We start from the raw sequence: 27,435 nt of genomic DNA, 5'->3' as shown, positions 1-27,435 counted from the left end.
TACCAAAGCTGTTTTAAAATCAGAAGGGAAAACACCTATTGCAGAGACGTGTTGATTATTTTTGTTGTTTCATGAGAGATGCGCTGGAAGCTGGATTTAAACAGTCTGGTAGGAACAGGGTCTAGTGCACATGTAATAGACACATATGCCACTCCTAAAAGATAATGGCAACCAGTTATTGGCCAAAGGTACGGCCCCTTTTTTTAAGGCACAAATAAATATGTTTTAACAAAAAACTTTGTAACAGTGGAAGTAAAAAGAAGTAAAGGTGGAAATGAAAAAACATAGGCGTATAGATTAATCTTAAAAGAAGGACTCCAGGAAATATATAATTTTGTTTCTATGCCCCAAATGAATTATGAGCTAAAACGAATGGATGATTAAACCTGTGGAAACTAACAGACAAACAAACAGGGTCAAAAACAAACTCTTTGGTGGAGGCAATTATTACTACTATTATTTCAATTTATTTTATTCACGGATCAATAGGCAAACATTCAAAACCATTCATTTTCCCCATAGGTAGATCCACTCGACAGATCTAGTTATTGTTTGCAGAAAACTTTAAAGTGTGAGAGGACAACTCCCTTTTTGTAGTTTGAGAGATCGTCTAATTTTTGAATAGAGTGATCTTTTTTACACAAACGATCTTTGGTACGCAAATTCCTCCGGCAGTGACGTAGTCGCGGCGACCTGACGTCTGTTTTTGCCAACGGGCCTCTTTTTAACAGCGCGTGCAAAAGCGGATTTAATCACCGTGCAGACAGGCTGATCATCTGGATGAGCTCACTGATGAAGGGTTTGATCAGTGAAGCTAATCAGCAGACATTTAAGGCTTGGCAGCACTGTGGCGGGCTGGGGGCTTATTTAATACGTTTTATCCGAATTTAGTTCAGTTAAAAAAAAACACATTTTCTTAAGAAATCAGCTTTTGGATACACCTACAAACATTTAAAACTAAACTGCGACTTATACATTTAAGTTATGAACTAAACATTTGGATTTTTCATTCTTGCAGCTCATGTTAATGCTGTGTTTTATAATCCTGGTTACATATAGCTGCTCAGCTAGCAGTGGTTTCCCGACCCTGCATCCCAGAGTCCATCCAACACTCTGGGGCACCGTTTAAGTTTGCTGCAGTTAAAGAAGCTGGTAGGATAGAAAAGCAGCAATGCTCTGGGTGTAGAGGACCAAGACTGTGGCACTTAGGTCCACACTGCATTTTAAGTTTTTAATTGCCCCAGAGGGGTCCACATTGGATGCCTGTGTTTGGTGGAGAGGAATGTGGGGTGGAGCTGGGGGGAAATTCTTCTCTGTGGGACAGACATTGGCATCCACCTACTAACCCCCATCCTACTGATACACACACTGTGCAACGGAGAGAAGCTGTCCTTATCTGTTTAATTTACCATTACCTCAAAGCCCATATGTTTCAGTACTCAGTAAAATGCTTTAAGCATATAAATAATACATGTAGAATATTATCAAATCATAATACACCACAAGAAGTATGTCAGCACATATAGGCACATTATACAGCGGGTGAAACATGACATATGGGTTTATGTGTAATAAATCCCAGTTACAATAGCATTTATTCTGGGGATGATTCAAATTAGTGTAAGCTTTTAAACCTCTTATTTACAGGCTACAAAGAAACAAGGTAAGCAGAGGTAACTGGTAAGAGGCCTATTGCTCTAATGCAGAGCCTTATTCACATAAATCACATTTAGTGGGAAAGGTATGAAAATCATGAACACATCAATCAGGAAATATGTCACCTGCAGGTTAATGAGCATTTAATGAAATACTTGCCGAAAGCCACATTTTCCAGAGTGAATTATCACAGGGTTGAATGAACATGATGTTTGTGACACTTAACAAAAGTGGAACATTATGAGTCTTACAAGGCCAATACACACACAGCTCAGCTATATGGGAATCAGTTGAGAATGAATGAGAATTAATTTATTGAATTGATAGTTAATAAACGGTTAATTCATTCAATTTTTAATAGATTACATTACGTGATGTCAGGTTAATAATACATGATTTGCATTTGTAAATACAAATGCACATAACTAGGTTATTTATGTTTATGTTTAGGATCTAAGTTTTCACGGCATGATATAACACAATAATGAGTTTATAGTGTTTATAACGTTGTTCTTAAGTAGGATTATAACAGGTGTTGAGACAACCCTTTTGCAGCGTTACTGTTGTGTAGCCTAATAGAAAAATTGTGGAACATTTTCTATTCATTTTAATTAATATTGTCTATTATGTATTTCATTCAACTGTTCTATTATGTTTTTGTACTATTTCTATTCATTTCAAACTGCTATATGTCCCAGAGTTTCTTTACGTCATGGTCTATACCAAAAAACTGTATTTATTCACTCATATATTTATTCATTTTTACTGGCCTAATATTTGTCTAATTTAAGGACAGTGAATCTAAAGAATACGGGTCCGTTTTTAAAAACCCACAATATCGAGGACATTACCTCCGTAACGGTGTAGACCGACCGGAGTCCATTCTTCTTGTGGAAGAAATGCCATTACTTTGTTCTTTTATTTGACATGTTTAACACCGTATCCAGGTCAGAGCTACGTCCTCCACCACCTCCTAATGACTGACGGGTCTGTGCGCCGTCACTGGAAAAAAAAAAGTATCAAAATGCCGAAACCCGGGATCGAACCAGGGACCTTTAGATCTTCAGTCTAACGCTCTCCCAACTGAGCTATTTCGGCGGTGAAGTCATGAAAGGGTTCACGCCACATTTAGACACGCTGACATGGCAACCCTCGTCCTTTTTACATCGGTAATTAACACGAACATCGTCACGCGTGGAGAACATTCACCCCGCCGTTAGATTACCGTTACACCACGTTCCACACGGTGACGTAATTTTCACGCCCATCAGCGCAGAGGCTGCTGGGAAGAAAGGTCAAGAATCGATGGGATGGCCGCGGAAGGTACGGGTTTACTGCCGCAACAAAGATTATCGCCTTGTAGGACTAATTTCTACTGGCAAAACTACTTAACTATTTCAAATGACACCTGCACGCTCTGCTGCCTACAACACAGCAAACATTACAATAAGGTATCGCCCGTTTTTCTGAGACTCAGTCGACACTCTGGCTAGCTGCCGTTAGCTAGCTAGCAGCTGCATTGTTATTGTTTTCGCTTCATTTGGCGGCCATATAAACAATAGTCCCCGAGGTTCCCCAGCCGAGGCAGGGGTCCGGACTGCCTGAGTGATGTTTTTCTGTCCGTCCCGGGAAGATGGATGAGAAGTCCAGCAGCAGCCACCACCGGCTCCTAATCGTCCTGCTCATGGTGTTGCTGTTTGGCGTCATTATGATCCAGTATGTGTGCCCGAGCAGGTCTGAGTGCCAGATGCTACACCAGCTGGGGTCCTGGTTTAAGGGCGGCAGTGCAACTGGTTCCCGGAGCAGTGGCAATGAAGTCCAAGACGGGCTCCAAAAAGATCCGTACATTGCAGAAGACGGCGCTCTGGTCCGCTTTGTCCCTCGCTTCAACTTCACCAAAGCCGATTTAAATCGCGTTGTAGACTTCAACATCAAAGGAGATGATGTTATAGTTTTTCTGCACATTCAAAAAACGGGTGGCACGACGTTTGGTCGACACCTGGTGCGGAATATTCAGCTGGAGAGGCCCTGCGAGTGTCACGCAGGTCAGAAGAAATGCACCTGTTACCGGCCAGGTAAAAAGGAAACCTGGCTCTTTTCCCGTTTCTCCACCGGCTGGAGCTGCGGGCTTCATGCGGACTGGACTGAGCTGACCAGCTGCGTCCCGTCGCGCATGGACTCTCTCGAGGTTCCCGAGAACCTGCCCAGGTTGGTGAAGGAGGATGCTTGGGGTGGGAATCTTAGGGTTACTCCTTATACCGTACACTCACCATTCACTACTCATGATAACGAATATAGAATAATGCAGGCGATTCAGCCATGCAATATACTGCAAGATAGTCTTCTACTGTACATCACAAAAACATCATTACTGAAGGGGAAACCATGCTATAAAGTCCCGTCAGTTTTGCTAAAAGCAGGGATGTAACAAAGTGATTTGAAGTGTAATACAGGTCAAAACGTTTCGACATTATATACATATTTAATGGAACAGTTTAACCTGACCTATTTGCTGTTACAGCTGTGTATTTGTTTAGCTATTCACCTTGAGTGTGAATGTGACCCTTGGAGGAAGTTTTAACACGGCAAGCAAGTGGTCAAAATCTGGTTTGAATATGTACTCAAAAATCTTAATAAAATGTGTGATTTAGTGACTAAACTTTTCTTAGTACACACAGACCAAATAATTGCAGTTTCGTTTTCTGATTTTGTCAAATCAGAACCAGTTCATTATGAATATAAATGACGGTTTCTTGTATTTCAACACCATCTTCTCTACCTAGCCTACCAAGAGCTTCTTGCCAAACTAATCCAACCAGTCTATTCTCCAGGCTTTATGATGGCTGTTTTGTAATTTTGCTAACATACATACAACAAAAGCTTACCTGAATAATTTAAAAATTAATCAACACATTAATTAATAATAGAAAAAAAACCTGTTAGTTGCAGCACTAATTCAAATAGACAAATGAATTGCAGTGACATCTTGAGGCTGTTTGAGTTGGCTTATTACAGACCTAATATCCTCTTTTCTCTCCAGTAGGAACTATTATTATATAACCATCTTAAGAGACCCAGTATCACGCTACCTGAGCGAGTGGCGGCACGTGCAACGTGGTGCTACATGGAAGGCCTCCTTACACGTGTGTGATGGACGTTCACCAACGCTGTCTGAGCTGCCAAGCTGCTACTCGGGAGACGACTGGTCAGGTTGCTCCCTGCAGGAGTTCATGAACTGCCGCTACAACCTGGCCAACAACCGGCAGACCCGCATGCTGGCTGATCTCAGCCTGGTGGGTTGCTACAACGTCTCAGCCATGAGTGAGGAAGAGCGCTGGGCACTACTCCTGGAGAGCGCCAAACGTAACCTACTTGGCATGGCCTTCTTTGGGCTGACCGAGTACCAGCGTAAGACCCAGTATCTGTTTGAGCGTACCTTCAACTTGGAGTTCATCGCACCCTTCACACAGCTCAACGGCACACGCGCCTCCACTGTTGAAGTACCTCCTGAAACGCAACACAGAATCCTCCAGCTAAACCGATGGGACGTAGAGCTGTATGAGTATGCCCGTGACCTTTTTCTGCAGCGTTTCCAGGTGGCGAGGCAGCAGGAGCGCAGGCAGGCCAGGGAGAGGCGGCATCAGGAGAGGAGGCGGCTCCGTGGAAGGCTCACAACAAAGCAAGGGAGGCAGCTGAAGCCCACAGAAACACCTCCCCAGCCTGACAGACACACTGTAGTAACTGAGGAGCAGCAGAGGGGGAAGGCTGATGGAGACGGTGTAGAGTCAGAAGTGCTACTCCCAGTCTGGTGGGATCTGGATGAGAACGGCACCATGGAGGATTACATGGACAATGTGGAACAGTGGTAGTGACGGGAACAAAGCAGTATGGTGTCTTAATACTAAGTGTGCCAAGTTCTGCCTTGTCTGTTGTTAATGAATCCAAGTTAGTTTTAGTGTATGCCTCCCACTAAATTATCCTCACCTTGAACTGATTTAAATTACACACATTTATTTATTGATACTTATTGTATTTCTTTGCCACAACTGACATTCATAATAGATATATTTCCTTGACAGAAAGAGAGGTTGGTGTAGGTACCTGCGATCCTGTACCTTTTTAGTGATCACACAAGCCTTCTAGACTGCTCTCCTGGCTTTTAAACACATCTGAACTCTTGTGATGTAGCTTGGAATGAGGGGATGTTTAATTTTTCTTTGTTAAAAAGAACAATGTAATACTAATACGCTACTATTTGTGATTTGCAATCGTCATATTTGCCAAATTGTTGTCTTGTATGAAATACATACATTTTTAAATGTACCTGTGATTTTAAGTGTCTTTTAAGTAACAGAAAAGGAGATTGGAGTTTTCATAGATACCTCAATGTGTAGCATTAACTGCTAATGTTGTAAAATTACTGAATGTGTCCCAAGTCTCAGTTTTTATATAAAAATACTTTTACATTCACTGAACTATTGTTGTATTCTGAGATATCTTCTTTCTGTGTCTGATGCCCTTTTGTCTGATCATGTGCACAAAAGACTGCAAGCGTTTGTGTTGGATTTGTAAACCTCTGGAACACCAGCAGGGAGCGCTGAAGTAATTTTAATGAAATCAAAACTTCCCTGAGTGGAGATGCTGAGGTGGTAGTTGACATCAAAGCTTATTCTCAAATTTGGTTGGATAGGATTTGAACCATTTTTCAGTGTGATCCTCAGAGGATTTAATAAAGGGACCAGCTGTGACAGCTGCTCCTAAATTTTGAAGAATTATTTAGCAATACACTGAAAATGAAAATGCTCAAGACTTTATGGAGATTATTGGATTGCTAAAAGGAGGGATTACGTTTTTATCAGTACAGTTGCATTTGCAGAAATGGTTGAGGAATGAGCTCAGAGTATATGCAGTTAATTGTCTATATACTGAAATATATAAATTCAGTTTTAGTGTATATTGGATTAGACTATCAAAAACCTGAATCATTTAATGTCTGCCTCTGTCAAATTAAAAACCAATGCCAAAAATCTGAAACCCTATCAAATTCATCATGTTTTCACCTCACAAAAAAGGTTGTTTTGGTTTTTTTTGATACTTGAAGATTTTCTAGCCAAGCAAAAGTTTGATAGTTTATTAAAAAGCGTCTCAAGCAAAGACTGTATACAAAGCAGGTTTTATTGTGAAAAACCACAAGACGACCGGAAACCGTGTTGGTGGAAGAGCGCCTTACTAGCGTCAGGTGGAATAGCTGAAGAGCGCACCTTTAACTACATATTTTATCACCTAAATGTAAGAAGCAAAAATAACATATACTGATTTTATACTTTTTAAACCGTTAAAGGAGTGAGAGACATGAATATATCACTGCCTTTGTTTAAATGTGTTCAAATTGGGTTTTAGGAATTTTCGTTTTAACGTTAGGCAGACGTTACGTTTCAATTTTGTCCGTTAATTAACGTTAGCTAATTTAGCGTAACTGCTATCCTAATATTTCAGTAAAGTTAAACAGAGTTAGCCTTTAAATTATATCCTTAAAATGACAGCACGCAGTTGGGCTATGGGTGGATTTCTTTCACGTTAATCAGACCAGGTTGTGACTGTCAGCCTTCAGCGGCTCTAACAGTAATAACGACTCATTGAAGTCTTTTATCCGTGTTAAAAGACTGACTACTGTGTTCAATTATAGGCTACACACACACACCTAGCGTAATGGCTACCTGCGACATGTGTGTGTGGCAGCCAATCTTGGTACTTGCTGTGCTTTAGTCGTGACTTTGATTCCCCTTAATGCTAAAGATGTCATCTAATAAACGAAAGCAAACACACACACACACACACACTCTTTCTCTCTCTCCCAACTCCTCCCTCACCATTTTGCCCTCCCTCTGGTATGTTTTTCAAATCTGTTGTTCTCCTGTGTGTTCAGTCGCAGCCGAGCAAATGTAGTTGCAGCCAAACCCCGCTTCTTTCTTTCTCTCCACGGCGGTAACACGTTTTTTTTTTTTTTACTTGCTGCGATTGTATTATTTCTAGCTAGCTATAACGCGCTCCCCCCTTATTCTTCTTTCACTTCCAGGCAAAGCACGCGTCTTTGTGGGAAAATAACCATCAAAATAAACATATCCGAGGTTAATTTAGGGGAAGACATTTGAGTCTGAATCCAGTTGGACTATAAACAGGTAAGAGGCTGAGCACGTTTGGCGCAGATCAGTTTGCAGCAATATTAATGCAACCTAGTTTTATATTTAATTCATGTTGCATTCATTTAAAATGCCTCTTCCTCTCTGCCTGTTGTGTGGAAGCTCAAAGCTGCAGTTATTGTTAAATGCGGGCATAATTGCGGTGTTACACATAGACACAGCAGCAATAACATTTACATTTAACATGCTTTGAGCAGGTCTGCGCAGAGCTGCTCGGTATGGATACAAATAATGCCGCGGTCATATCTGCACACAAGGGTTTGGTTGAATGCAATATGCAGGATTATTATCGGATGTCTTTACAGTGCCAGTGTTTCATGTGCAAGTTGTTTTTTGTTGAGCAAAAAAAAACAAAACAACAACAAATCATTGTGAATTTACTTTCTGGTTCTATCTGTTCACTGTAATTTGTGTAATTACATTACACCTGGTAGGGTGAAGAGCGCCTTTAGGTTGCTTCCTGGTTATCTGCCTGTATTTCTGCAGGGTTTTGCAGCCAGCCTCCATGCATGCATGCCATGCAGGGTGGTTGAGTCCTGTCCTTGTTTACCCTTAGGGGTCAGCCACTGAAGCCACCAAGGCACACTAGTTGCCTACATATAGCCTATTGTATGCACTTCCAGTGGATGTCTTGCCACAATCTTGGCTCATTTAACAATACAGCCAGTCAAGACAAGTTCATGCGCCCTCCAGGCTGTGGACTCTGCACCAGTCTAGCTAGTTTTTCTTTACTTAATATAAACACTGATAAACTGACTAACACACACAGGCACACAGCCACATTTACCACATAACCTGTTTTCATTTCCCCTCTCAAACAGACACACATTAACTGCCTGGGATGCTCCATGTTTTATGGTGCAAATAAAACCATCCACCTACAATGCAGCAGCAACAACAAATCAAAAATGTCATGCTGGCAATACGTTATGGTATTATGGTTCAACTATAATAGCTACAGTTTTTCCACACGGTTAACTTACATTATCTCACTACAGGGATGTGAAACTCCCAGCTCCAAACCAGTATTATGGCAAAGTAAAACCAAAGCTCCAGGGGCTACACAAAATTTAAACTTTAAGTGCAGCAGGAGGCAAGCTAAACTGCATCGTTCCAAATACTTCATGCTTTGTGTAGGCTCTCTCTCTGTATGATGGGATAGGCTGGTTGTATGTTTGCTTGAATGGGAAGTGTGGTGTTTTAATGAGCTGAAAGGATTACTGATACTTAACCTAATTACTTTGCTCCCTCCCTCCAGGCCGCTGGCTTTCACTCTCATTGTGATTTATGGATCTTCCACCTTGTGCTTTTTAATCAATCACCTGGTCGTTGACGTTATCCTGTTTTGCACTCGACCTCGCCACTGCTCTCTAAAGAGTTGTCGGTTTGCTGGACTGTAACACACAGATCGTGTAGGCGGAGATCGGACTTGTTTTTTCATAGCTACAGTATTTGTTACACAAATACCTGTGCCTCCAAAAAGCTTTTTGGGAATGGGGAAACTCCAGATTAAAAAAGAAAAAAACTCCCACAGGAAACTCTCAGACTCTCGTGTGAAAACAAACTTACACACAGATACAGGCCAAAGTGGTTTTTCCATCGTATAAATGCTAAAATCACTGACTGTCTTTCCCCAGTTGACAAACTGAATTCCATAGTTTTATGATCTTGTTGTTCTGTATTATCCTAAAACACTTTACTTTCCCATTTTACATATTTTTAATGCCCCATTTCAAATACTTCACTTGCAAATTTTCAGCAGCAAGCACAGCTTTTTTACTTCTAGTGTTTTCTCTGTCAACCTGCTCTGTTTGTCTATGACGCTTTACATTCCCATCTTATATATTTACCCAATGCTCTTAATATAGAGCAATACACACTTCCAGTTCCTTACAGTGATTGAAGTTCAATTAAATCTTCACCTCTTTTCAACACTTAAACTATAACTTCAACTTCATTCAGCCTTCTTTTCAGGTTTAATTGCCATTCCACCTTCTTTCAGTAATTGTATTTAGACTGCCACTTCAACTTCTTTCAGTATCTCAACTATTTTTAATATTTTAACTGCAAATTTAGTGAGCACACATGAGTTTTCCTCCAAAAACTGAGACTTTTCTAGTTTTATAATATTTTTTCTCTCTCTGTCAACATGCAGTATTAGCCAATAACACTTTACATTCCCATTTAAAACATTTGCCTAATTATCTTAATCTAGAGCGATTCAGAACAAGTTAATCAAAAGAGCAAGCTTAAATTTCTACGGCTTTTTAACTCCTTTCTTAACTTCATTTAGTGCTGAAACTTTTAACTTCTTTCAGCGCTTCAGTTTCAAGTTATTTACAGTAATTGTATTTCGACACTTCAGCTTCTTCCAGTATTTCAGTGCATATTTTCAGCAGCGAGCACACTTACATTTTATTCAGTAAATATAGCCTTTTCGAGTTTTATAATTCTTTTGTTCTCTCTGTCAACCTGCTGTATTTGCCTATAACGCTTTACATTCCCATTTATCACATTTACCCAATGCTCTTAATACAGAGGAATTCAGAATAAGTACAACAGTAGAACAATTTAAAATCTCTAAACCACCAAAATTGCCATCTACCAGTGGCAAGAAATTAAAGTGACAGACAGTTAAAATATTCCCCTGCCCATACTCTGATTATGCAAGAGAAAAGAGCAAAGGGAAAAATATAAGAGGAGAAATAATAATAAGGGGTTTATTTTTCTAACCCTGCCTTTCACTGAATGCAGGCTGACACTTTACAGTTTTAGTGGTATAAGGCTATCTGTTAGTGTGAGCAGATAAGGTGCAGGGCAGTCTGTCGAGGAGGCACCCAGCCTACACACTAGCCGTAATGCAGACGTCAGAGTTACGGTGAAGGTTACACTGCCGGTAGCCCTTTGGTGCACTGTGTTTGATGAGGGACGCAGTGCGCCGGAGTCAACAGCAGCCACCCCCATCTGTCCGCCTTATACTTCCACCCCATCCTGTTCCACCTACATGTTGACCCCCACCTACTGACTGCTGCCCTCTTCTCACTGCAGACACCTGGAGGACAGGCAGCAGCATAATGACTGTTATAACTAGGGAACTCTATATTTATTCACCATGCCGCATCCCTGCAAATGTTTATGCTGCATTGTAAAGGTCGGACAAGTTCAGTAGGCTAAGATTATTTCTGTACAAAATGTACAGTTTATTACAGTTTTCTTATAACTATATGGGAATAGAGTTTTGGTGAAGTGTTTTAAGTGTATCTGTGTATTACAGCTGAAACTATTAGTCAATTTATAGATTAGTCGACTTGACAGAAAATTAATCTGCAACTATTTTTATAATTCATCGTTTCAGGTTTCAGCTTCTCAAAAGTGAGGATTTGCTGCTTTGTCAAATATGATATTAAATTTTATATGTTTGTTGTGGGCATTTTTTTTCAAACAATCAAGAAAATAAACTGCAGATTAATCGATAATGAAAACACTCATTAGTTAGATACCATGTATATTATAAGGTTAAATTACACATTTCTGTTTATTTTACTGTCCTAGCAGCATAACTAAAGCTTATTTTCATGCATTCTTATATGTTTTGTTTTTACTTAAGAGCTTTAACCCATTCTTCAGTGTTGCGAGGGACAACACTGAGATAGTTGAGATGTGTGGGCTGCAACTGCACAATAATGCAGCCTCAAGCATGTAGCATCAAGCCCTTATTTCTTGAACAGAGCTCTTGATCAATGTTTAGCTATGAGAGTACTTAAACTTCTCCCGCTGCCTTTTTTCTCACTTATATCCTTTTGCTTCATCTGCCTCTTAATTATTTCCTCCTTGGCTGCTAGTTATACTCGTGTATCTTTTGGCCTCCTCATGTTTTATCTCTCGGTAGTGTTGTACAATTTTGCAGCTTGGCAGTAGATGTTTTATAACTGAAGGATCTTTATTTCTAAAGAGTGCTGTCTCTTAAAAAAGACTGCTGATTAGGATGTAAAACATAAATAAATGCAAGTAGACATATTTTGCTGAATGCAGACAATTCATGTGACTGTTGTTTTTGTACATTTCTGGCTAAAATGTGGCTATTTCTGTTGGGTTTCTTACAACTTTGTGACATATTTGAAGACAATCATCTGTGTGTTTTTTCCTGAACCCTGAAGTTCAACAGTTTTATAAAGACTAACCCTAACCCTTGTGGGTATATCGGTCTGCTGCTGTTGATAAATTATTCATCGACTGATGTGCAGATTAGTCCCATGGCGTGCTTACATAGTGGAGGCAATCAAAACTTTAGGTGGGGTGACTGCTTTTTAGCCATGCTAGTGGTGTTGCTTTATGGATGGCATTGTCAATCTGTCGGTCTGTCAGTCCACCTTGGTCTGGACTGAAACACTCAACAACTATTTGATTTCCATGAAATATTGTACAGACATTCATGGTCCCCAGAGGATGAATACTACTAACTTTGATGCTCCCCTGACCTTTCATCTACAGTCATCACCAGGACAAAATTGTAATTTACCCATATTACCCATATAATTGTAATTTACCAAATACCCATCATTCCCATCAGCCTCAGCTGTACTTTGTGTTAATTAGCAAATGTTAGCATGCTAACATGCTAAACTAAGATGTTAAATGGTAAACATTATACCTGCTGTTCATCAGCATGTTGGCATGCTGACATTAATATTTAGCCTAAAATTGCTTAATTACAGCCTCACAGAGCTGTTAGCATGGCTGCAGACTGTTAGTTTTGTTCATGTGATAGCCTATTCTGAGTACAAATATTGTACTGTAAGTCATTTGTCCTTTTCCATGTTCCCGCATTTCTGCATTCAGGGATAAAGTGGTTACACCACTTATGAGCAACTAATTAATACATCTATTACTATTTTGTCTGAATGTCAGCTCTACTAGCTTACTAACAGCTCTCAGGCCATTCTGTCTGTTCATGGAACAACAAACACAACCCCCCCAAGTGAGCATGTCACATGTTACCGACTTACACATTATGCCATGGCATGATATCTCTATTTTTAACTGCCCCCATTGTCTTCCAGTATCCGTAAAGGCCCTGACAGAAGCCAAAGGTAATGCTAACAGGGAAAGGCTTGGTTAAACAGTTGGTGACATTTGTGGGAGGGTTAAACTCCTGGAAAGCAGAGTAAGAGCAGCATTTATCAGTGAAAGGTCAATACTGTGTATATTATAAGGCACAGGGTGCAGTATAAACTAGAATGGCTTTGGAGGAGAGCCAGTATTGCTGCGTAGCTTTCCAAGAATGGTTGTAATGGCAACTGTGCACCATTTGGTGCCTGGTGTGGCGAGGAGAGGAAGTGAGGAGTGTTGCTGAGGAGCATTTTGATGATGCGGGTTGCAAATTGCTAAGCTGCGTCGTCAGGGTGTGCGTAAGCAAGGGCGCTTGACACTGATGTAGACCTGAATGCAGGACAGGCAAAGCTGCAGAAGGAGTGCTTGTCTTGTCCCCCTGAGAAAAGTTTCTAATCGATCAGTAGGTAGGCTGGGAGGAGGAGGAGGCACAGACAAGCATAATGGTTAAGCAAGCAAAGCAATTGCTGTACCTGCTCATCTCTCACTCCTGCCTCTTTTTTATTTATTTTTTGCTGGGATGTGTCTTTGTTCTTGTGTTTGAAGGTGGGTGTATCAATTCAGTTCCCACCTCCCCCTTATCCCTCCTTCTCCCACTCCACTGCAGTGTTCTCCTTCTGGGCTGTCTATCTGCATGCTCCCATACACACACACACACACTCGTTCCCTCTCACTCCCCCAACTCCACCCCCCCATAACCCCCCCCCCCCGTCGGTTCCTCCATCTGTGTCTGCCGCCATCAGACGCAGGGACTCATAATATCTGCTCCAACCCCCTCTCCTCCTCCTATTTTTTGTACTCCTCCTCTCCTGCATCTCGCCTATTGTTTATTCACTTTGTGCATTAATGCACTACTATGCCCTTCTGTTTTATACAGGATAGCCTTCCTTTATCTTAAATTTTTACCAAGTCCAAAATGCATTTTGGACTTTGCCTTCTCTTGGGAAGCTAAATTGTAGTTTCTCCTCTTTTTGTATCTTTATTGAGCCACCTCACTGATTGTTATCTGTATTCAGTTAGTGTCTGGACACGTCACTCTGCTCCCTGAGAGTGAGCTGCACAGCTCACTGCATGCATCCTCCTTGCATCACACTGCAGTATATTCTACTGTTTGAATAAGACATAACTTACTCCTCCACGTCTGTGAGAATACAAAGCTTTTTGGAGTCGGCTCAGAGTTGTTGTACAGTTTGAATATTAGCATGTGGCTCAGCCATGACTGTGCTGTACCAGTGAAAAAAGCTTGGGAGGAACAAGGACGGGCTCTGTGGAGGGAGGAGCTGCTGTGGAAACTGCCCTGTCATTGGTTGGTGATGTGCTCTGCGTGCCTGCAAAAGTCTATCTGATTGGCTGGAGCCTTGCATTGAGCACAGCAGCTGCAGTTGTGAAGAACTACCCCCCTCTCTTTTTTGCCCTGTCTCTCCTTTTCCTACTTCTTCCCTTCACATTAATAACTGTCTGGGAATCATCAGTGTCGACCACACGTGCCAGCCTGTGCGATTTCAAGGACACCGCTTTTCACAGTATATTGCAGCTTCATGTCAAGTTAGTCAATTACTTTCTGCTCCTTGGGGAGTTGAAGTGACGTCTCTGTCCTGCCTGCAATCTCCCTCCATCCCCTCTCTCCCATCCTCTCTCTCTCTCTCTCTCTCTCTCTCTCTCTCTCTCTCTCTCTCGTATCACTTAATCAAGACATAGCTTGCCCTTTCCTCTTCATTGCTGCCTCCCTCCCTCCCGTATGCTCGGTTCCCCTATTTGTTTGTCCTCGCTTTATTCTCTTTTCCCTTCCACCTCCTGCCTCGTGGTCCTCATCACGCTCCGTTTAAACAAGCTCTACACGAGGTTGTGGCTTTACATTTTTCTCTTCAACAGGCTGGTGTTTAGTTAATGCTTTGAATGAATGTTTGCCTTTCTGTTTTTACAGTCTGCAGCAAGACAACAAGCAAGGACATGCAGAAGAGAGGTCAGTAAGGAGGATGACAACAGAAGAATAGATAACGGCAAAGGAGGGATGAGAAAGAGACTGAAATAAGAGGAGGAAGTGGAACTCCAAAGTGCCTACTGGGAGGGGACGTCTGCTGCTGTTTAGCTGCTGTCTGACTCTGCTGGATGAGAGCAGGACAGGACTCAATGTGTGTTTGGCCTTGAATGGAGGCTATATTTTATCCTGACAGCCACAGAGTCATCCATCCCACGTTGCTGAGCTGCAGTCCCCACATACCCTGAGCTGAGCCGCCACTTTGTCTCATCAGTGCAAGGACACCATCCCTATTAGGTTCTCTTTTTGTTGTTCTACTGAAATCTTCTTTTTCAGGCTCTTCAAACATAACGAGCACTACAGTGACTGCCCCAGCCTTGGCCATGTTGACGTGAATGTAACAGAGACTTGTGGTGGGCGTCAGTTGATCCAGGTGAAGTCACAAATGCTCTGTGATATGTATCCAAGCATGTCAGAGTGATGTCCTCAGAGTAGTTTGGGTTTTTTTTGTGTGTTTTTTTCTTCGAGACAGAGCTGGCCTCTGCTCACAGTCAACCCCCTCTATCTCACCCCAGTGAAACTTCAGCTGCCACTTTTCCCATGAAGAACTAATAAACAACCCCCTTAAAATACACCAACCTAAAGGCCGCTGCCTATTTGCGCTGAGGACAGACAGAAAATATTTTTGCTTCTGTTTCCTCTGTGTTTTGCTGGGGACTTTTTTTGTCTTGCCTCACTATTAGTCACCCTTGCTCTCATCAGACAGTTTTCCATCCATCTGCCCGCACTGCTGCTCAGTGCTTGTGAGCAACTCCGATGGCTGTCAGCATGTCCATGGGACGGGACACCAAATGGCTGACCCTGGAAGTGTGTCGTGAGTTTCAGCGAGGCACCTGCTCGCGGTCTGATGCCGAGTGCAAGTTTGCCCACCCCTCCCGGAGCTGCCATGTGGAGAATGGCCGAGTCATCGCCTGCTTTGACTCACTCAAGGTAACAATGCAACAAATATTACACACGTCAATCCTTGCCATATTACATCTCGTTTGTTTAGACACATGCGTTGCAATCTGTGTCAAGTTAGTTGATGTCGTTTGGCTCTGCATAGTATTGAACAAATAAGTTGCCCACTTATACACACAGATACACACAAACCAGGGTTTCCTGTTGTGATTTATAGCAGAGATGGTCTTTGTTTCAGATGAGGTGGCCTACTTTATGTGGCCAATACACTTTTAGGAAGCAAAACATTAACCCTCAGGAGAATGTATGAATGAAGTGCTATTTCATATATCAAATGTTATATATTTAATGAGTTTAAATCGTTTAGCGTGTTGTCTACTAACTAAATTGTTCGAGAGAGGAGATGCGTCATGATGAATTTCCTGGAAAACCTTGCAAACTGTCAGTTGATCAGTTGATCCACCCTTTTTACCTCAACTTAGATTTTTCAAAGCTATTTTTGTCAGAATCTTTCTAATTTCATTTATATATCCTTGTGATTCTGGGACTGGGAAGTATAGGGACTTTTATCATTATTTTATGTCCTTAATTGTGTTGAGGGTTTTTAATATCGTAAATTAGGGTGAACAAGTTTGTTGTTCATATTAACAATTTTAAAAAGTCAGATTTCTCGCAAAATGATTTTTAAGAATACCAGCTTTACATACATTTTTTGGCCTGTCATCATGGAGTCTAAAGCGATGAATTTCAACTAAGGGTGGATCAAATCAAATCACAGCATAGGTAATTTTATTTTGTGCTAGCAATATATATATCATAATATAATACATTTAAAGCTATTATAGACTAATTATATAAAACTAATTATAGATTAAATATCTAGATGTGAATGACATGGTCATTTTTGCCTTTATAATATAGTATATTGTTGGGAGACAGAAAGTCAGAAAAGGGGGGGGGGTGACATACACATTAAAGCCTGTAACGTTGAGGTTATGTGGTATGTGTCCTATACCACTAGGCCACCATAATGCCATATCAAGGTACTTCATTACACTGATTAAAAAATCCTGTAAATCCTATATTGCCATAAAACAGTCTTACCCACTGATTTGCAACATTGCCTGCAATGATGTAATACAACTAGATATATTAAAGGGATAGTTACCGCTGTATAAATGGCATTGAAAAGTCTCTGTGGACAAAACAAAGTGGACAAATTTCGTCTCATGATAAATGTAAGAGATAATACTCGACAAGCAATAATTCAAAACCGAAATCAAACACTTGCGTCAAAGATGTCTGGTTACTAAAAGATAATCCACACCTTCCAGCCAATCAGAATTGAGGATTTTCAGTGCCGTTGTCAGATTGCCCAACCCTAATTTAAACCAGGCAAACTGACATATGATCTCTATACCTAAACACATATAGATATGCATAAGAATGTCTTCTGGTTATCAAAATATTTATTGTTTCCATTTCGCCCAGGCGTAATTTCTGTCCATCCATCAGTGATGTGGGCTTGTCGGTCGTGCTACTTCATCACTGCAGCTACTCTCCTGACTCTCGTCTTCCCTCCTCCACCACAGAACCACAACACTAGCTATACTCATACACAGTCTGAGAAGTGAAGATGCTTTACTGTGTTTTAGAACAGCTCTGACTTTTCAATGGCCAATTGCACTAAAATCAGGAATAGACTGCTGCTGTGTTGGCGTGTGTTTGTGAGAGGTTTTGCTCGACCAGCTTTCATGCAGGGAAAAACTGAGACCCAGACAAGGGGCTTTCTGTCTTAGTGCAGCTGCTGTCTCCTCGTTTATTGAGTTAGAATTTATTATTCAGCCATTTTTCTGTGTTATGTCCTCCAGAGCAGGGAGGGAGATGGAGAGAGAGAGAAACAGAGAGGGGGGCCTAGCAACAGCACAGGAGTGCGTACCCATTGGATAGTTTGATCTTCCTGAGTGGCACGGCTGTTTTTAGCACAGAGCAACAGCCTGGCTCTGTACTGGTTGCATTGATGGGAGAAAGAGGCGAGCTGCTTTGTACCAAAGACAGTGAACAAGCATTAAAGGCCACGTTTTGGTTGTTTGAAGCCCCGGGGTCATGTTGTTGGTTTGAGAAAGAACTCAAGTTGGTGACAGTTGAAGGTCAAAGCGGCTTTCTTTATCAGGAGCTGCAGCAGGGTTCTGGTGCCTGAACAGTATGTCAACAACCACCTCTGTACAACAGTCTGTTTCTATGCTCATTGTTGTTCAGGATTATACTCAGCTGACAGCCGTTGTTTTTGGTCGACTGACTAGAAAAAACAAAGAAGCACCTTGCGCTGTCCCCAACAGAGCCGCTTTACAGCATCCCTCCTTCCTCCCGCTCTCCGCCCACCCCTCCCTTCTTTGTTAATTTTATGGATTTATCTGCTAATGGCCTCCCTCCTCACCGTCCCTCCCATATCTGGCATCTCCAGCCTGGTCCAAGCCGACCGCTGTCATTCCCTGTTGCTCCTCCATTAGCTCTGTCTGGTCGGTCTGAACCTGCTGCAGGGGAGGGAGGGGGGAGCTCACCGCCTAGTTCTTTTTACCTTGTTAACTGGAGTGCTGCTGTCATCTCAAATGATTAGTGTGGACTTCACATCTGCCCAACATACAGTAGATTCAACTGCATGTCACTTTGGACGACATCATGGTAGGGCTGCAACTATCTGCCAAATACTTTATCGATTAATCGATACATTTTTTGGTCTATAACTTGACAGAAAATGCCCAACACAAGTTCTCAGAGCCAAAGAGGACGTCCTTAAAATGTGTCTTTTGTCCAAACAGCAATTCTAAACCCAAAGATACTCAGTTTACTATCATATAAGATGAGAAAACACAGGAAATCTTCACCTTTGAGAGGCTGGAACCAGCTCATTTTTTGCATTTTTCCATGAGCAGGACTAAGAGTCCACAGCCATGCTAGCAGCTCTGTGAGGCTGTACTTCGGTGCAGCGTGTTAGCATGCTAACATCTGCTAATTAGCACTAAACACAAAGTGCAATTGAGGCTGATGGGAATGTCATTACTTTTGTGGTCATAAAACAAAGTGGTATGTGGTCATAAACCAAAGTATTGAACAAATAAAAATTTTGACCTGATGATGGCGCTAAATGAAAAGTCAGGGGATCACCAAATTCGGTAGGATTCATCCTCTGGGGAACATGCATGTCTGTGTATAAAATTTCATCTTAATCCATCCAACAAAAAGCTGAGATATTTCAGTCTGAACCAGAGTGTTGGACAGACCGTCAGTGCCATCCACAGAGCCATGCTGCTGGTGTGGCTAAAAATTACTTTACTAATAATTAATCAATTATCATTGTTGCCCATTAATTTTCTGTCAATCAACTAATCAATTAATCCACTAAGTGTTTCATCTCTACATCAAACTTGAGCATGGTGATCATTTGTCCAATATTAATATGGGATATAATACAGCTCTAAAAATGTGTGCAACAGTTTTAATCTGTGCAGTGATCCTATTTATTGTCCCATCTCTCTCTTCTCTCTGAATGCAACACACTATTGTACTAACAGGGACTTTGTCTGTGTTACGTAGTGTGTTGCCATGGCTACCAAAAGGAGATTCCTGACCCAATACTCTCTTCAACACCACTTTTCATTGGCCTCCATCTCTACACCAGATTTTATAGCTTTTATAAATGTTTTGTGTCTGTGTCAATGTCCATGCTACTAGAGCACAACATTCAGACAGTAATTTGGTCCAAGTTTTTTTGGAGCACACACTGCATAAAGTACATCATTAGGCTCATTAATAGGTATTTTTCTTTCGCTCTGAGTTTGAGCAGGTTTGCTGGACTCATGGGACTCACTCCTCATTACAGACTCATCCCTAAACACACAGCTCGCTGACGCAAAGCTTGCTTGCATCTCCAGTGTAGGCGAGGGTGTTTGTGTAAGCTTGTGTACCATCTTGACCATCTTTCAGGCTGCTACATGTCTGCCTGTATGCTTTTTGTTTGGTGTGTGTGGTTGTGTGAATCCCTTGTGGAGGCTGGTATAGGAGACACTGCGGTTTCCTCCTGTCCTAAGTACTTCTCCTGCTGCTAAACCCTTTTTTATGTGTCCCCATCTCAGCGTGACATCATCCATCAACGTCAGAGTCTCTGCACCATGACGTCAGTTTGTCTTCACAGTTTTTTATTTTCCTTTGCTTTATGCTTTGTCAGTTGTGCGGCATTGCTCATGATCACCTAATGAGAGCTGGTTTGTGTGGGTGTGGTTTGATGACAGAGCATGTGGCTGACGTTAGTGGAGGTAGTTTAGCGGGTTAACAGCTCATCTGCAGGGGCAGACAGCTGCTGTCGGCCCAGGGGTTTAATGGAGACTGCAGTTTTCCCTCTGAGTGTGTGTTTCTGCAGCACCATCTTCACCTTCCCCACAGACTCAGGCAGGGAGGAAGGACACTGCTTTAATGAGGTTCTGGGGCAAAATGAATTGCTTTTAGATAAATGGCTCAAAATCTGATTTAGGGTTTGTCAAGAAGCCAAAAATGACAAGTAAAAATGAGCCTAAAGAATTACTTGTGATCAAAATGGTTTGTGGCAGAGGCTGCTGAATCAGGATAAGCCTCAGCTGACTAAAATACAGCATTATAGCAACCTAAGTTAGTATTAGGTTTTTGAAACGCTTGTTTGGACCCAAAGTTTCACTGTTATATGGCATTGATCACAAGATTAATTACTGATACCGAAATATTTATGGAAGGTCAGAGAGTTATAGGCTATATACAAGCTGTCTGCCGTCATTGTTTAGGCCTGCATGTGTTGAATGAAGCTTTTGCATACAGGACAAATAGAAAAGCTTTGACTATGCACATAAGCCCAATGTCAGAATACTGGCTGCTCAGCCAACATGTCTCGTGCTGCATTCGCCATTGAATAGTCATGAATAGTTCCCTGTTTTCATTAGATTAGCATGTTGAACAAAGTCATGTTAAAACATGTATTTTTAATAATTAATTTATTAGTTAGTAGTTATTGGGACACATTTTTCCAATAGAAAATTGCAACACTTAAACCTCATGTCCGCAAAACAAAACAAGTTAAGCTTCTCAGGCTTGCCAATAAAGTGTTGTTGTTTTTTAAACATGCTAATATAATAAAATATAATATTATTATGAAGAAAGTCAGCTTACTGGTCTCTGTTCTCCATATAATCCCATTTTAGCTCTTCTCTGAACAAAACAAGTGCATGTGCTGCAGTCAGTAATAAATACTTTGAAAGTAGCTTAATTATTGGACTGATAGCGACCAGGTAAAGATACAGAATCTGTCGTACAGGAAGGTGAGAGTCGAGCATATGTTTTCACTCTCCAGTTTAACTCTGGTCAGCAAAGTTTATTTGGATTCAGCTGTCCATCTGTGGGAAAATCCAACGCTGGCTCAAATATTCAACCTCTCATTTCACATTGTTTTAAAAAATGACTTAACGGTATAAAATGAAAAGTAGTTTGATTGTAACTCAATGGCCAAGTAATTTGCTTGAAGAAACAAGAAACAGGTTGTTGTTGTTGATTATAGCATTGCATACTTTTAATGATGAACATTTTTAGAAAGTCGTTGCACGTTTCTCATGAATTATCCAATCTGCAGTCTTCTGGGACTTCATTAGTACTTTATTTCTCCAGAATTTATTGTACATAGTTCTGCTCTGTAAACACGCTTGATTCTTGATGTTTAGTTTAACAAATTGTACTTGATTACATGGATGAGTTAAACCAAACTTAGATCAGATGCTGCAGTAAAGTGAGCTTTTTATCTTTGGTGTTGGAGAGTTCAGTGGTCTTTAACGTCTCAGTCACATTATTCTCATCTTCCTGTATTGTGTTTTCTTCTCCCCAAACTAAGAGTCACTGTAAAGTGTCACCCCGTCTACCTGCTCTCATCTTTCCTCCCTCCTCTCTCCTCCTTAGGGACGCTGCACACGTGAGAACTGTAAATACCTGCATCCACCTCCGCACCTGAAAACCCAGCTGGAGATTAATGGGAGGAACAACCTGATCCAGCAGAAGGCCACGGCAGCCATGTTGGCTCAACAGATGCAGTTCATGCTGCCTGGAGCACAGTTGCAGCCCATAGTGAGCAGCCCACACTACAACAGTGACTTCTTAATTGATGCAATGTGTTTGAATAAATTTAATTTATTCATCAAAATACTAATACTTGTGTACTGTGAGTGATGTTCGAGTCAGCAACAGGGTGGCAGTTATTCTTTAATAACAGAATAATATTTGACTCTCTGCTACTGCTGGCATCAAGGTTATGCCTGCAGTTAAAATGTACCCAACTTCTGTCCTCCAATAAAGATAAAATAGGAAATAAAAAAAGAGCGTTCTTCTGTCTGTTATTTAAAAATTAAAGTTACTTGCTGTCCATTTACAGTGAGAATTATATACAGAAATGTCTGCCAAATATAACCCTTTGGGTGTTTTAAATGCATGTTTAAAGGCAAATTTTAAATGAATATAAATATTCAAAATTATTTAATTACTGTCATGTGGCACATCAGTTTTTATTTATTTTTTTGTTTTATCTTTGGTCAAGACTCATATTCAATAGAAATTACAGTAGATTATGATGCCGAGCAGTTTTGATCAGCAGCAGTGAAGGTAGCTTTGCCGTCTAAGTCTTATTCAACTTTTTAAAAGGAAATGTGAAATTAGCTGAATATCAGAAGTGACACTTAAAGTCTTGTATATATTAACCATACACATGTTTGCATTACTCTTATTGCTGTAAAAAAAAACACAGTACTGGTTATGTTACCATCAAATCCTCTCCAAAAGCCAGAGAAAGTTGTTTTGTCTCTCTCATCTCTGCCGTTCTCTTCCTCCCTCAGACAACATTCCCAGTGACACCCTCCCTGGCAACGAGTCCCAGTATGGCGTTCAGTCCATATCTGAGCCACATGAGCCCAGGCATGGGCCTGATGCCCGAGCTACTGCCCAGCACTCCCCTGCTGGTCCCTGGGAGTCCCACCGGCCTGGCAGCCATGGGCAACGGCACCTCCGCACAAAAACATGTGCGCACAGACAAGTTGGAGGTATGCGGCCTGTGTGCAGTTGTTGTGTTTCTATGTTTGGCCAAAGTATGATGAAAGGTAAATGTTGATCAGTGATCCCGCTGGCCCTTCCAGGTTTGTCGAGAATTCCAGCGCGGTAACTGCACACGGGGTGAGAGCGACTGCCGCTACGCTCACCCCCTGGAGGCTGGCATGGTGGACTGCAGCGAGAACTCGGTCATTGTCTGCATGGACTACATTAAAGGCCGCTGCAGCCGAGACAAGTGCAAGTACTTCCATCCGCCGGCTCACCTGCAGGCCAGGATCAAGGCTGCACAGCACCAAGCCAGTCAAAACACAGCGTCCGCAGCCTTGGTGAGTCCTTCTCAACATTGTGACAGGGACAAATACTGAGAACTCTTTATTTTTACCAAAAATAAACATTGGCCAAGGTGTCATCAAATGCTTGTCTATGATACAATGAACCCTAGAATAGAAAAACACAGGTGTAAGCCTGTACTCACCTTCTTAAAAGTTACAAATCAATGTTCACCATATCTGCTTATCACAGCAGTGAAACAGTAGAAGATTTTCTTGTTCTCTACTTAGATATTGTTTACTAATGCAAGGATCAGGGTATCACAGTATCCCTCAGCCAGCTTGAAATTTGATAATGTAGTCTGGGGATTATGTTTTTCATGAATGTCTGCTGCTGTGTCTGAGCCTGTACTCTCAGTGAAGCAAGCTACAAGGGCTAAAGTTAGCATTGTGAGCAGCTGTAACATAATCAGGTCAATCCAAAGATACAAAATAGTAAAATGAAAGGGATTAGAAATTTAATGTGTCCAAGGTTTATACACTCTAGCATTCATTTAGTGTTTGTTGTTGCGGCTGCTAAGGCTTTAATGCTATTGCTAATGCTATTGAATGATTGTAGTGTTTCTGTTACTACCAACAACGGTTCACATTTTCACTGATTTAATCTTAAATTAATCAGAATAATCAGGCAGGATAATTAAAAACAAATTAATATTTAAAATGACAGCGCATCCCGTCCTAAACTGTGATATTTGCTCTTGTTCTGACCTCTGGGCTGTCCTACATCACTTCAGCTAATCTTACATACTGCAGTGTCCTCTTGTGGTGGTAAACAGAAACATCCACATCAACTGGATGTTGAGTCTAAAGAGCACTTACAGAGATGACTGTATTTTTACCCTGAGACAAATTCCACCAGATAATGCAGTTTTTTTGTTTTAGAGAAAGTGTTGATATAAGTTTTGTAGCCCGCAGTGTTGAAAGATAACTTCTCTTCTCCTTCCTCTGGGTTTCTTCTCGGCCAGGGTCTGCCTCCAGGCGCCATGCAGCCGCTACAGAAGAGGCAGATCTTAGAGAAGAGCAATGGAGCTGCTGCCACTGTCTTCAACCCCAGCATGTTCCACTACCAGCAAGCCCTGGCTAACATGCAGCTCCATCAACCAGCCTTCATCCCCACTGGTAAGTCTCTACACACATTAGCAACACTGAAACATAGTCCGTACAGTGTTTACCTTACCGTACATGCAGGAGGTAAACTGGAATCATGAACTCTTGGTTCTTGATTCTGGGCAGACAAATGCCAAAGGGTTTTTTTATACGGGGAGTTACAGGTGTAGCTGTAACTGTGTGCATGCTGTGGCTTCTCTACAGTGTAACTGTTCGCCTTTACCCCTTCTATCACGCATCGCTTCTCCTCCTTTCTTGTGTTGCTTGCATTTGCTTCACTTCCCTTTGATGTGCGATGAGAGTTGTTAGTTAGAGAACACACGTTACAGTAATCAGTCCAAACTAAACACAGACAGTAAACACATCAGAATGCCATTATGTGGGATTGTTGGTGCATGGGTTGGTGGGTGCATGCATTTCTTGGATCTTGGAAAAGTTGTGTGTGGTTTGACCCAAAGTAGAAGCAAGTCACAGAAAGTAGCAGCTAAACAAAGAAAGTGAGACAGAGCAAAGGAGATAGCCAACAACAGTTCTACTGCTCTTAACCATATTTAAGGTCCCATGATGACATGATTGTAATTTTCTTCCGTGTGTTTTGGTCATTAAACTGGTCGTCTGATTGTTACTTAAAGGAGCTATTGGTAACATTGATAACATCCAGCCACTAGATGACATACTCCCCCTTCCATTCCTGTGTTTGCCAATTTGTTGCACAACCTGCGTATTTCATGGTCGAGTGAAGTGAGACGTTAGCTAGCTAGCAAACTTTAGCTTTAACTTACCGGACAAGAAAAAAAGTGGCCACCTCGGCCTTTCAGCCCTTGAAATTTCTCCAGCTGACTCCAACGAGCAAAAGCTGAACCAGTGTTCACCCTGGTCCCGGTCCTGCTCCTGCTTTTGTCGGCAAGCACTTGGGATCGGTACCGGAGTGATACCAGGCAGTTACCGTCAAACTCCGCCATACCGCCATTTTTCTGATTTTTTCCACAAACTTGCACTAACTGGCAACTACTAAGACTCTAGATCACTGACAACACAGAGACGCCATGTGATACCAGCATCGTTACAATATTGGCTCACAAGCCTTGTTAGAAGCAGGAACCAAACATCAGACATCTCACACAGAGATAAACAAAACATTCATTTTGGACCCGTCAAAAATTTTAAAATGGTTAATTCACAATCATAATATTTTTTTTAGTTAAAGTGATACTTTTATTCCGCACCTTTCTAAAAGCTCTGTGGATGTTTTTTTGTTTTTTTTTAATATTTGTCTGCATAAAAATGTTATCAATAAAACCTTTAACATCAGGAGAGACTTGATTTGAAGGGTTTAATTTAGATTTGAAGGACGGGTTGGCTGGAAACGTATAATCACATTTTATTGGATCAAATTTGTGTTGAAACAATTAGTCAAGTAATTCATTACTGGATTTACAGAAAATTAATTGGCAACAATTTTTTAAATCGCTTAGTTGTTTAACTCATTTATCAAGCAAAAATGCCCAATATTTGCTACTTCTAGCATCTCAGATGTGAGGATTTGCTACTTTTTCTCATTTTATATACTGATAATTGTAACTTGAATATCCGGGTATTGACGTGTTGGTCAGAAATGACATGCTGTGTCATATTGGGCTGTCAAAATTTATGATGAGCATTTTTAACAAATATTTTCTGACCTTTCATAGATTAAACAATAAATCGATGAATTGAAAAAGCTATGAAAATAATCATTAGTTGCAGCCCTAGATGAAACTGAAGAAATAAAGAAACCTCATAGGGATATAAAATAAAATTATAAAAATGCTTGAAAAATATATTTCGTTAACTTGGCACATAATGATACAAGGGACACTAGTGGTTATCAACACTGAAAAGACATTTTTCATGTCATGGTAAATGTAAAGAAGCAGTGGTTAGTGAAATGCTTGAAGTCTGTCAGACATGAATTATTGATATGCCACGTGCCTAAATTATACAACATAGAGGTCTGCAGCCAAAACACCCACATACTGTACCTGTTCTGTGCTGAAGGGAACGTACACTGAATACTCACATGCACATTTATTATACACAAGGTTCATCTTCATTTTTTGCCGCTTGGATATATCATTTCTACAATATACTGATACTGTTTAAAGCGTCAGTGTCTTGTCTGCTCATCACTTGAAAGTAGTTTGCTTTTGCGCTCTTATCCTTCACTGATCAACAACTTGTCTTTGTGTGTCGGCACACGCGTGCACTAACTGTGACAGCCTCGATGTCGCTCGTGTCACCTGCACTAACTTGAACCTGTTGACTTGCCTTGACCTGCTGTTACCAATTATACCTTCTTCTTTACCACAACTCTTTGTCCTTGTTTTCTTTTTGTCCTCCTCTTGCTGTCCTTCTCGTCTGCTCTCATCCATTTCTTGTTTTTCACACACGTGTCTATTAACAATTCGACAGGCACTGTTCTGTGCATGTTGCCCTCAGGAGCCATTGGTAGGTCAGCTATATCTGATATATACTGTATGTGGTAGTGGAGAGGAGCCTTTATTGAATGATTGATTGATAAATTGGAGGACAACATGACCGTACTGGTTTGTGTGTTTTAGCCAATTAACTACAAATCATGTATGCTTTACAGTACTGCCAACAACTTTCCAAAGCCACAGTATATTAGGATTTCAATGCATTTCTTTGCCATCTAGGTAGCCATTTGTTTTAATTCATACCTGTACAGTATAATTAACTTGGCACTTTCCTGTGATAGGTAATGCATCACAGTGAATCATTAGTTTCCATATTTTGTCAAATAATAGATGGAGTTTGTTTCTAATTTGTTTGAAATTGTATTTTTTTGTGAGAGAGTAGACAGAAAATGTGGGGAGAGAGAGAGATATGGGGAATGAAATGAAACAAACGTGCCTGGCCAAACACAAACTGAGGATGTTGCAGGTGCATTGTCAGTGCCTTAACCCCTTAGTCCACCTGGGCGAATAAA

At 41.1% G+C, this 27,435-nt stretch overlaps 2 protein-coding genes and 1 non-coding gene across 14 annotated transcripts in view; 2 read left to right on the top strand and 1 right to left on the bottom strand.

Moving 5' to 3' along the window:
• Positions 1-284: 284 nt before the first annotated feature.
• On the top strand, positions 285-6,131 carry hs6st2 (heparan sulfate 6-O-sulfotransferase 2). 2 transcript variants are annotated; one of them, XM_044204855.1, is made up of 2 exons: positions 285-3,864; positions 4,700-6,131. In XM_044204855.1, the coding sequence occupies exons 1-2, from the start codon at positions 3,290-3,292 to the stop codon at positions 5,523-5,525; spliced, it is 1,401 nt and encodes a 466-aa protein (XP_044060790.1). In that variant the 5' UTR covers positions 285-3,289; the 3' UTR covers positions 5,526-6,131. The 2 variants fall into 2 exon arrangements, with proteins under 2 accessions (XP_044060790.1, XP_044060789.1); XM_044204854.1 differs by having other exon boundaries at positions 472-3,864; positions 4,697-6,131.
• On the bottom strand, positions 2,682-2,754 carry trnaf-gaa. Its single transcript has one exon. It is a non-coding gene; the product is annotated as a tRNA-Phe (tRNA).
• A 704-nt stretch (positions 6,132-6,835) lies between the features above and the next one.
• The window catches only part of mbnl3 (muscleblind-like splicing regulator 3), a 31,310-nt gene continuing 10,710 nt past the window's right edge, over positions 6,836-27,435 (top strand). For 2 of the 11 annotated variants that reach the window (XM_044204860.1, XM_044204865.1), the window contains exons 1-7: positions 7,234-7,835; positions 14,890-15,933; positions 21,874-22,038; positions 22,800-23,003; positions 23,097-23,336; positions 24,305-24,458; positions 26,898-26,933. In XM_044204860.1, the coding sequence (XP_044060795.1) occupies positions 15,760-15,933; positions 21,874-22,038; positions 22,800-23,003; positions 23,097-23,336; positions 24,305-24,458; positions 26,898-26,933 (973 nt within the window). In that variant the 5' untranslated portion in view covers positions 7,234-7,835; positions 14,890-15,759. Of the gene's footprint in view, positions 6,946-7,233; positions 7,836-14,269; positions 14,511-14,671; positions 14,808-14,889; positions 15,934-21,873; positions 22,039-22,799; positions 23,004-23,096; positions 23,337-24,304; positions 24,459-26,897; positions 26,934-27,435 lie in introns of those variants that run through there. The other 9 variants (XM_044204856.1, XM_044204864.1, XM_044204859.1 and 6 more) reach the window with 8 other exon arrangements.

Source organism: Siniperca chuatsi, linkage group LG8 (genome assembly GCF_020085105.1).
Source record: "Siniperca chuatsi isolate FFG_IHB_CAS linkage group LG8, ASM2008510v1, whole genome shotgun sequence".
NCBI classification, from domain to species: Eukaryota; Metazoa; Chordata; class Actinopteri; order Centrarchiformes; family Sinipercidae; genus Siniperca; species Siniperca chuatsi.
Note: the sequence above shows the minus strand (reverse complement) of the source record. Positions and strands in the feature narration are given on the sequence as shown.